This window comes from Strongylocentrotus purpuratus, unplaced genomic scaffold, assembly GCF_000002235.5.
Source record: "Strongylocentrotus purpuratus isolate Spur 01 unplaced genomic scaffold, Spur_5.0 spur5_scaffold_20, whole genome shotgun sequence".
Taxonomy (NCBI): Eukaryota; Metazoa; Echinodermata; class Echinoidea; order Camarodonta; family Strongylocentrotidae; genus Strongylocentrotus; species Strongylocentrotus purpuratus.
Window position 1 is genome coordinate 45,672,815 of NW_022145606.1, and position 11,826 is coordinate 45,684,640.

Genomic DNA, 11,826 nt, shown 5'->3' on the forward strand with positions numbered 1-11,826 from the left:
AGACACATTCAAAAGTTAGTGAATGAGAGGGAGAGAGAGTCAGAGACACATTCAAAAGTTAGTGAATGAGAGGGAGAGAGAGTCAGAGACACATTCAAAAGTTAGTGAATGAGAGGGAGAGAGAGTCAGAGACACATTCAAAAGTTAGTGAATGAGAGGGAGAGAGAGTCAGAGACACATTCAAAAGTTAGTGAATGAGAGGGAGAGAGAGTCAGAGACACATTCAAAAGTTAGTGAATGAGAGGGAGAGAGAGTCAGAGACACATTCAAAAGTTAGTGAATGAGAGGGAGAGAGAGTCAGAGACACATTCAAAAGTTAGTGAATGAGAGGGAGAGAGAGTCAGAGACACATTCAAAAGTTAGTGAATGAGAGGGAGAGAGAGAGTTAGGGACACATTCAAAAGTTAGTGAATGAGAGGGAGAGAGAGTCAGAGACACATTCAAAAGTTAGAGAATGAGAGGGAGAGAGAGAGTTAGGGACACATTCAAAAGTTAGTGAATGAGAGGGAGAGAGAGTCAGAGACACATTCAAAAGTTAGAGAATGAGAGGGAGAGAGAGAGTCAGAGACACATTCAAAAGTTAGTGAATGAGAGGGAGAGAGAGTCAGAGACACATTCAAAAGTTAGAGAATGAGAGGGAGAGAGAGAGTCAGAGACACATTCAAAAGTTAGTGAATGAGAGGGAGAGAGAGTCAGAGACACATTCAAAAGTTAGTGAATGAGAGGGAGAGATAGTTGGAGACACATTCGAAAGTTAGTGAATGAGAGGGAGAGATAGTTGGAGACACATTCAAAAGTTAGTGAATGAGAGGGAGAGATAGTTGGAGACACATTCGAAAGTTAGTGAATGAGAATGAAAGAGAGAAGAGGAAAATGTTGAGATGGAAACAAGAGAAGATGGAGGGGGAGATGGAGAAAAAAAGGGTTGCAGAAGGAAGAGGAGAAGTGAAGGAGATGAACATGATGGATGAATATGTTGGGGAGGGGGCAGAAAAATATGGAAAGAAGGGTACAGCTTGAACATACAAGACGGACAAGTAAAAATCAATGGGTATTACAAACATTCTGGGGTGGTATTCTGAAAATGATGTCATCCTTCACGTTAGTATAATAATATTAGTTGTCATAATAAATCAAAATTAGGACAAGTCGTGGATTAAGTGTTGGCATAGTATGAGTTTATTGTTACACTGTTTTCACTACCATGGAAGATAACATCGTTCTCAGAATACAGCCCCTGAAAATGCTTTACAAATTGAGAGCAAAGGAAAAATACAGAAATACTTTCATAAAATCCTTTAATTTCCACCTATATGTTCTTCTTTACAGAAAATAACACATTTCATGATACAGTAGATATAACAAGATCGCAATATATATTTGTTTAGCTTTATGATATAAAGCACATAATGGCTCATGAAAATAGCTCCTCTAAATGCTGCATATATATGACTAATGATAGGGCTTAAGTGTACATGCACGTACATCAAAATTCAAACACAGAGGAAAAATTAATCACAAAATAATAGTCATAGACTTGTTGAATGATATAAGCTGAAGTTGAATCGATCATATCTCCCTTTTTTAATAAGATAATTATCGCTTTTTGCTTTGGTTTTATTAGAAAGTACCGGTATGTTTATTGCTCTTTAAAATGATAACATCTTTATATTTGTGAAGGTTTTGCAGGGATAGAATGAGCAGGACATCAGAATACGGGCAGGGTCAAAAGTGAAAAGTTGCACAATTTGCTGGTATGCACTGGTCTTGTTATGCAGTGCACTACACAGCAGTGATACACTCTTCAAAGAAAGGAGAATGCACAGCCGCACATGAGCGGTGCATTGTGCAAATTTTGACCTTGCTCTATATTTTGATATACCGTAATGCACATTCCATGACTGAAAAATCACAACAAATGGGGCATCATTTTTTAAGAAGAAGAAATACACTTTCTAATGATACTAAACATAGCGATGATTATGCCTTAAAAACAGATATATAATCAATAGAACTTGAATTTCAGAAAAAAACGAGGTGTAATTAGTTCAGTAGCAACAAAAGCAACAAAAACTTATAAAGCATCTATGAACTGGTCTTCAGATGAGTGGGAAGCTATTTTATTTGCAGTTGGATTTTATAAAAATAGACAAATGGCAATTACTTCCAAAAAAACTTGTCATCCATATGGCCTAAAAAAAAAGATGTTGTATTGCCCTTTGCGACTGACCAAAAAAATCTTTTTTTTTAGAAAAGTAATGTTTTAAAGCATTCAAAACTGAGAAATATCAGCCCAAAGAGGGAGAAAAAAAAAGAAAAAAAAATCTGACCGACCGACCATCCAATGTTTTGGCACCTAAAGGGCAATACAACATCTTTTTTTTTAGGCCTTATATTAATATTGTTGACATATCTTGTTAAACATTTCTGACAACTTGGGTGAAAACTTTTTCAGTTTAAAGGTCGGAAATAATTGATCCGGACAACCAGACTGCCGGACACACAACATACGGGTAGACATGGTTACAAGATTAAAAATATAACAAGCTCTTGGCAGTATTATGTAAACGGAACATCTTCTATTCAACAACCATCTACAATTAAAGAACTTATTTGTTTTTACAAACGCGTATGAAGATTCCAGACTTCTGATTGGTCAAAACTGAAGACAACCAATTTGCTGCTAAATGCTGGGCAGTATAGCCAACATTTATTGACCAGGCATACAGTAGTTTTACTTGCGCATACAGTAAAAAGATGCAGTGGCTGAGCGTAAAGTTAACAATAGATACACGCACAGGACAGTTTCGCAATCACCTTTTAACTGTGCCCCTCAAAGTAGTAAACGTTTGTATCAGTATTTGTATAGTATGAAACCTTCCGACTTTGAGCATATGTTGCACTTCTTCATTGGCATTTCATACAAATGGCCCAAATTATTGAATATTAATGCCTTATCTACATGTATAATGTTCTAAATTTTTTTGGTTACATAACAATAACATGCGCTATAATAATATCAAATTAAGACAATTTACATGCACCATCTAAATGAGCACTATTTACAACTTGTGAAATAAAAAAAAATGATAAAATCACATTTATAACTGAAGTACTGATAAAGTAAAATTTTACGTAATATGGGTCTCAACATTATTTTGAATTTACAATTAAATATCTTCTCATTTTTGGTATTATTTTCAAACAATAATCTACATGATACTGTACATGTATATTTGATGTTTTATATCAAGTTCATCACGACTTTAGCTCCAGAATTAAAAAATAAAAATGACTGGGTATATAACTTTACCTCAGTTATTCAATAGTAACATACATATACTGTATATCATGTACATGTATGCCCTAAAAGAAAAGGTATCAATTATTTGGATGCACTGTATGAAATGATTAAATTAGTAAAAGTCTTGCTAAATAATTCTTTTAATTTTTTCTATCGTATATATACATGTACATGTTCATTCAATCTTAATAATAGTGTATAATCATATTGAATACATTTGTTGTATTTTTGTAATTCTGGGTAAGCCTCATACATGTATGAGAACCCTTAAAATAAAATGAATGAAGGAAATTCCTTCATACATGTATTTCTATCTCTCGGGCTATCTGCTTTTCACGATTTTCCGAAATGTTCATTCCTAAAACCTGTGACTTCATCAAGATATGTTAATCAAGTACTACATGACAATCATACAAAGGTCACACCAACAACGTGGAATGCAGACAGACGGCAGACCGAATAAAATAATTACAATATCCCAAACAACCAAGAATCGGTCATGTCATACCTTACAAGGTACTGTAAATTTTACCTATATGTTTGTAAAAACTTGATTCGTTCCAATTTAAGTTTCTTGAGAATGTGGTATACAGTGTATAAGCTTGCATCTGAAAGTATTCAACCAATTCACCATTCCTTCTTGAAATACAAAAACACAAAAAACATCAAAACTTACAAAAGGTATGAATATTTAGTTTGTTTACTGTAAAAGCTGCTAAAATAACGAAGACAATTTAATTCGTGATCATGATCCGATTTGCTTTCATGACTACTGGAACTCATAATATTAGAAGCTGGTCCGATGATCAGACAAATGTAGTCCCAACCATAATTTCTGGTGATGGTTTATCATTTCTTGAAAATCACTTACATTTAGTCCCAACCATAACATCTGGTGATGGTTTATCATTTCTTGAAAATCACTTACATGTAGTCCCAACCATAACATCTGGTGATGGTTTATCATTTCTTGAAAATCACTTACATGTAGTCCCAGACACATCACACTGGTGCAGCTAGCCAATGTATGATCTCTAAAAGTTTACAATTTCATATATGCAGTCCCACGCACTCGCTTTGGCGTTACCAGTCCACAATACCTCAAGAAAAGTTCCATTAACCAAATGTTTCCTGTGCAGCATAGACAAGATACAGGAAGCCATCCTCGTCTTTCTCACACTGGTACACCTCAGAGACGCACGTTGAAACACTGACGAGGGATTTTTGGTTGACGAGAAGAAAGAAGGCCTGGTGGGGGTTGAGTTGGAGTCTTCGTCTGATGAATAAAACAAAAGAAAAGAGAATAAATTGTTAAGAGTGATTGTGTGTTACTTTGAGAACATGAACATTGCAGTAAAATGATAAAGGTTTCATAGCTCACTGCTGAAGCGTCTTTGCCTCAAAGGGCCCGCTCAGATATGACAGGGTAAACCACTGCACAAAACCTCCTGAAATTTTCTTTTTTGAATATTGTATATTTATTCAACTTCATTGATGTACATCAATGTTCTGTTTTTCAACATATAAATCAATTTACAATGCAATGCACACGTAACAAATCATTATTCAGTTTGTAAACATAATATAAATCAGTTTACAATGTAATGTAACAAGTCAATATTCTGTTTGTAAACATATATACACTGAGTCTTTATTCATAGTCACCTGACAATTTTGACGAGTTCTCCCATGGTCACATGATCAGGTACTAGGAACTTTGATTTATCCAGCAGGGGTAGACTCCTCTCCCTTTCATACCTCTCAATGATCACCTGCAAAGAAAAACGTACAATGTATACAGCGATATTAATCATTACCTTTCCGGCTGGGAAATTGTTGCTCCCTAAACATAAACAATGCCTTTCATCAGATAAAATATAATTTGTGGATGAAAGCATGAGCATTAGAAGCTGTAAACTAGCCTCACTTTAGCATGTAGAATACTGAGACTCTATAGTTTTCCTTTGAAATACATGTATCAATAAAAATCCTCCTCCCTCCTCCTCCCTCCCTCCCTCCCTCCCTCCCTCCCTCCCTCCCTCCCTCCTCCTTCTTCTTCTTCTTCTTCTTCTTCGGTGGAGTCTGCTTCCTTCTAATTTGAAGAGCCTTGCAGAACTTTGGTATAGTGTGTGCCATAAGGATAGGGTGTATGATTGTATACATATGTGCCAATTATTAACAAGGTGCAATTAAATACAGCATTGGATCAAGCTGCTATGATAGTAATGCCCATATTGCCTATCTTTAGAAACAAATTTAAAACACTTTCAATGTTAACAATTTCTCTTGATCTAGCTCTTTTCTCATATTAATTAGGCTACCAGTTAGAAAAGCAACTCATTTTACTTACTGGAATCTTGTGAGGATGTTTACAGCGTATTTCCTCCACATCCTTCCGTCTTTGCTCTGCAAAATGAAGAAACAAAATTTAAATCAAAGACAATGATAATAAGAAATGTTATACTTATAGATCTAGGTCTACATTACATTTGATTCTTTCGTAATACATTAGACAGAATGAAACACTTTGGCCTAGATCTATACATTTGTCATCTACATTAGGAGAAATGAAAAGAGGGGCAGAACTTAGGTGCAGCATTTGGAATTATCAATTAGTGACATCATAAATAGTAGATACCGTGGTACTGAAGATTGGCCTTGGAGAAAATATGAGGAAGCAATATGACTGTAAAAAATAAGATTTTGATGGGTACTTAGCTTAAGTCTCTCCTTTATATTCATCAAATAGCCCTAATTATCATCAATATTTGTCCTTTATAATATTGGCAACAGAATAGTCTTTTAATTACGACTCATTTAATGTTGCTTGTTAACTTCCTCATATTGCTATTTTAAATCAACTTAAAAAAGTTACTTAGTCTACTGCCAATATGCATATGCTTTAAGCAGATGCATGGGCATTTGAATTGATTCATGCATAGGTCTATGCAAACAAAGTCACAGGACCACAACTCACATGCCACACGTCTCAGAGTCGGAGAGACACAACTCAGCTAGCAGCTTCAGCACTGCACTGAACTGCATGCCAGCGCCATAGGCGCATGCAGTCAAAACATTGATTCTCACTTCACACACAGTCAAACTTTCAAAACGATCGACTGTTTTTTCTTCAATTATTCTCTCAATGCTTACCAAAACTTCGCCTTTCTTTGAACGACTTCATTGCTGAGAAAACTGATCACCCAAATTCGCAACTCAAAATCAAATATTTCAGTGATTAGTTCTAACGCAAGAACGATGAATAATGACTCGGCTCTCTCTCTGCTGTGGGAATTTCCAATATGTATCGGCCTAATGTTTACGTTTATGCCAAGTATACATCATGACGTCACTTGCCGAACCGCTAGATTAGTGTAGTCTATAATTACCAGACTCCAAATATTCACGACTTTACAATACTATCGTAATGGATCAAAAGTATCATCTAGCAGCTAGTTTACAGTCTAAAGTCCAGGATACACTAATTAACCTTGATCTATGTACTATGACCCTATCACACTGCCTGCCGATCAAACAATATTAGCAAGTTAGAAAAAAAGGGTTTACATACCAATATACCCATATAATTTGATATAGCAATTGCACCAACAAACACAATGAGCTTGCAAAACTTGAAACATATTTTACCCCCTCCCCCTTAGATACATATTGATTCATTTTTTTGTTTACACATGATCAGATTTAATAGATATAGCTTCAAATGAGTTTCATTATAAAATACTTTAAAGGTATTACAAAGTTTTGGTATGGGGTCATGAATTCGGTTCAAATAAAAATATTGGAAGCATATGCGTTCCTACAATATTCATTGATCGTTGTCGCGGTTGAAATCGAGTCTGAAGTTATGAAATTATAAATAATAAAGTCTTTATGTTGTATAGCTCCCTCTCAAGGTCAAGATATTAATTAAGCTATGAAACAATGTTTCTTGACTAAAATCGACCGATTAGCTATTCCCGTTTGGAAATTATATATCACAACAACATATTCTGAGATTGTCATGGTCGCAGCTATCATTGTACGGCCATAGGCGCTATTTGAAATTTATCAAAATTTACCGGGAGCACCGGTAAATTTTTATATTCAATTTTTCTCGAAAACAGAAGTGTTTTAGGGGCTACTTTTTTAGTGCTTACAATACATCCACAGTGTCATCCAAATATATCAAAATTGTAAAGATTCACTATCTACCCAATTTTCAAAATTTCCCAAACTTTGTATTACCTTTAAGGAAATGTGGACTCGGATCTGTATTAACATGTATTTATCCAACATCTCTCTTCTCTAGAATTCTCTCTCTCTTGATCCTCCTTCCCTTTCATCTTTCTCTATCTACTTCTCTCCTTCTCTCTCTCTCTCTCTCTCAATCACATCGAGTACCACAGATTTATTCAGAAATATTACAAGTGTATAATACGTTTTCTCAATATTTTAATGCTGCATAATTTATTCCTATAACTATATGACACACACATCACACACAGAACACAAAATATACATATAGAATTCCATTCATTAAATTAACTTCTGCAGAGGAAAATTGAACAGTTTACACCAGTGTTGTACGCAATGCAAGGTACATGCATAAATAGGCAATATTACAGCATCAAACATTTATATTGTGAATAATTATATAGTCCTTGTAGTTCATAGTGTTGTAGTTCATAGTGATGTAGCTTATACCATGTTTTAACTTAGACAGAAATAATCGCCTGGTATGAGTCATTCTTTAATAAATATGACATTTGTCAACCTTCTATGTATAGAGGCGGTCAGAGGAGCCAGATGTAATCTCATCGGAGCAACCGTCGATATCAGAGACTGAAGCTTTCGGTCTAGTTCCAACTGTGAGATCTATCAAGAATTAAGGCCCTATTGTAATTTTCAAAACAATGCATTAATTTTGGCTCAGTAATTAATGTAAGAGTATACCATGCAACCAGTTATTTAAAGATTTCACTGAAGATAACTGAAGGTGTTTTTTTGTGTGTGGAAAGTTTACATTACACAAAACTCAAATTGTATCCAAACGTTTCATATCCTATATGTTACTCTTAAATGTTTCTTCATACAATCTTTGAATCAGCTGAACTTGGTGACTCTAGACAAAATAAACCCTTGTGAATAGAGTGACTTATACAGTAGGTGAAATATATCACAAATCACTGGAAGTAAACCTTTCACTAGGATAACTGCTAGTCGACATGCAACACTTATTTTACAGTTAATGTACATCAATGTTGTAATTATATATGACTATTACCGGTATGTAATTATCTACATTACATCACATGGGTTTACTTTGAATTTATAGTCAATACGATTATACATTAACACTTTACATGTTTCGTAAGCAGGATAACCACATTCTATCTCTTAAATGTCAAATATATTGGTTCAGAGAAGGACAAAAGGCATTTATTTTCTTGTAAACATGCCAGTAGTTGAATTCTTTGAATGGCATTTAAAATGGCCGAAATTTGATGAAATCTGCAGCTTCAAAATATTGCAGAATTTAAAAAGCGCCTATAAACTGCTTTAAATAGTCATCTATAAATATTATATTGAATGTCTATACATGTACATGCAGTTGGGGAATGTATGTTTAATACAAAATCAATATGTGTATTGCACATAAACAATAACTGAGATATGACTGGGCAAGTATATGTATTTCTTCAACTAAATTGTCTGTTTGGAGCCAGAAGGGCATTAACTCATATATTTTAATACAGAGTAAATTCCCTTTTGGTTCCGGACAGACAAAATGTATATCTGATTGATGGTTCAATATACAGTCAAACCTGTCTATAGCGACCACCAAAGGGAAACACAAAAAGTGGTCTTTGTAGACAGGTTCCTTTAGTACATGTTTCAATAAGAAACCATTTTCAAGGGAAACAAAAGATATGGTCTTTGTAGACAGGTGGTCACTAAAACAGGCTTGACTGTATTTACACACATATCAAAGCTCTCTATAATACCCTGGTCACATTTGAAAATGAGGGCGCTGTTCCATTATTCTTGTCAATAACAACAATAATAGATATAAACTACCGGTACTGATACAAGTTAGAATCATGGATATAAGCCGCTGAAACAATTTATTCCAACTCTATGGGCAATGGTGTAGTCATTGAAAGATGGTTTGAATATAAGAAACAAGAAATGCTGAACCTTGTTCCTTAGTTTATAGCCTCCAGATTGTATTATTACCGTTTCGTTTAAGCTGCATACATCTATTGACAAACTGAACACAATCTTATTGAAAATCATAAAAACTTATACAAATAGAAGAGTTTACATAAATCAAGAACAATACACACTCTCTGGTTAAACATTGCTTAAAATAACATAAACATTCTGAATTTTCTGTACACATAAAAACTATAACATAAACTTTTATATTTACCAAGTCATATAGCATCTTTGAAATTGAATATCTAGTGAAAATTGTAAAAGTTTGTTGAAAAATAATTTCAGTATTAATAAGCACAGCACACACTATAAACAATGCATAACAATTCATAAAAATGGCATAAAAGACGGAGTGCATAAATATTGACATGAAGATAGAAAAATAAAATTTCAGCAAAATAAGACATTATTGACAAATTCTGGTTGAAAAAAATATGCAAAAGAATACAGAGGATTGGGTTAATAATAAGTGTTTAAGTTATTTCCTTAATTAGTATCATGAGTAGATCTCATCCTTATCGTTGAAAACCATAATGAGTATCCCATAGAGTTACAATTTTACTATTTATTAACATTTTGAAATATCTATTTATATAGAATTCTCAGAATTATACTGGAAGGCAGAAACACCAAAATCAGAAAACTTTGAATTTCTGCTGCAGTAAAATATGTCACTCATGAAAATAAGCATTATAATTTATAGTTGTTACCAGATAATATTGTAATTTTATAATCAACATTCATGTTCATTGCTTTTTGTAATTTCCATTTAAGCTGGTTCATTAATATATCTATTATTGTGTCTTAAATGTTACAGTGAAATAAAAATATAATTGGTTCCAGTCAGACTAGGCAAAGTTGACTCTTTTTTCCACTATGGCTTCATGGCAAAACGATAGACATTGATTGATAAAACTACATCACGCTACATGTATAGTTCCCTGTTTTCCATTTGAAAGAAATCTACATACCACTACTTTAACAGCTGCTTTGGTGCTTTTATACACAGCATTACTTAGAAATAGTGAGTCACTCAGACAATTACACCTCTAAAAAGGGGCATTGAATTTCTTATGCTTCAGGTTTAAATGGAGCTCTGCAAAGCTTAAGAGTTCAGGAAAATTATCTTTGAAAAGTTTGGAAAAGGATGCTGTAAAACCAGAAGAATAGGTGACATGAAAGTTACATATACCGGTAATGTTGAAAACCTTGTTTGTTTGTTTTTGCAGCAAGAAACTTTTGTATATTGCAAAACTTCATTGTTGCAATTGGATCATTTGTGACATGTTCGTGAATATATGCCACATTAGAAAACTGTGAAAAGTTCTAGTTTAAAACAAAAGTCAAATAAAAACATATTTGTAAAGAAAATCAAGAAGGAAATTTAGAACTCTTACAGAAAACGATGTTTCCTACCGATACCCTTTGGTATGGTATCTTTTATGTCTTTTTCTTTGGAAACCGTAAACCTACACCTCAAAACTGTGCAATTTTGGCAAATTTATGACAGCTAATTTAAGCTTGCCAATTATTGAGTGATATCACAAACTCACCACCTCCTCCAAACATTTTCATCTTTTCAAAGCAAACTATTTTCTGTAAAACATGAGCTTTATAGAAAGCTCATTAACCCGTTCAAATATTGTGCCTGAAAACTTGTCAGGTTTTAACGTATACCCATGTACGTTATATGAAAATATGACAGTTTTAAACAGTTAGTTGCAGTTTGTCACGTATAATGCATCTAATGAATATTCATGACCATCTTTGATAGTTTAAATACATAATATCAATCTAATTAATACTTTTAACAAGTTTGACATGGTTAAGTACATGTATGTGATAGATCTAATGAATATTCATAACTATCTTCAACTGTTCAGGAACATACAATTCTAATGAATATTCAGAACAAGCTTTGATTTAAGTACATGTATAATTTATGATAAATCTAATACATATTAATAACCAGCTTAACTTTGAATACAGCACAGTTTTGAAGAACTTTTACACGTAAATAATATACTTCTTTGTTTTTTACAAGGCGGAATAAGACAGTGATAAATATTCAAGCATGAACATGATTCAGCGCATACAATACACATTCACTTAACGCTCATTTACATTTATACACAATATTAGCATAATTTAATATTTACACCGTGCAATATTTGTATTACTGTGCCTGTGAAAACTTGTGCAATAATCAGAAGCGCAGCAAGCTTTTGCATCTAGGCGTTGTGGCGTGCGCCTGTAATCCAGCTAAAAAGTGGAAGTTACAAACTGATTCAGCCGAGGACGCA

At 33.8% G+C, this 11,826-nt stretch overlaps 1 protein-coding gene across 1 annotated transcript; it reads right to left on the reverse strand.

Moving 5' to 3' along the window:
• Positions 1 to 2,688: 2,688 nt before the first annotated feature.
• Positions 2,689 to 6,633, reverse strand: LOC115918891 (microtubule-associated proteins 1A/1B light chain 3A-like). Its single transcript, XM_030993483.1, has 4 exons — positions 6,458 to 6,633; positions 5,655 to 5,710; positions 4,970 to 5,076; positions 2,689 to 4,580 (listed from the first exon to the last, which is right to left on the reverse strand). Exons 1-4 carry the CDS (start codon positions 6,486 to 6,488, stop codon positions 4,421 to 4,423), a joined length of 354 nt encoding a protein of 117 aa, XP_030849343.1. The 5' UTR covers positions 6,489 to 6,633; the 3' UTR covers positions 2,689 to 4,420.
• Positions 6,634 to 11,826: the final 5,193 nt, after the last annotated feature.

What these genes read in the sequence shown, in the direction of transcription:
- LOC115918891 (XM_030993483.1), bottom strand. Translation starts at nt 6,488, where the DNA reads ATGAAGTCGTTCAAAGAAAGGCGAAGTTTTG. An exon ending in AACATCCTCACAAGATTCCA is followed by an intron (nt 5,077 to 5,654) that starts GTAAGTAAAATG and finishes TTTTCTTTGCAG; the next exon opens with GTGATCATTGAGAGGTATGA. An exon ending in GAACTCGTCAAAATTGTCAG is followed by an intron (nt 4,581 to 4,969) that starts GTGACTATGAAT and finishes TTTATTCATCAG; the next exon opens with ACGAAGACTCCAACTCAACC.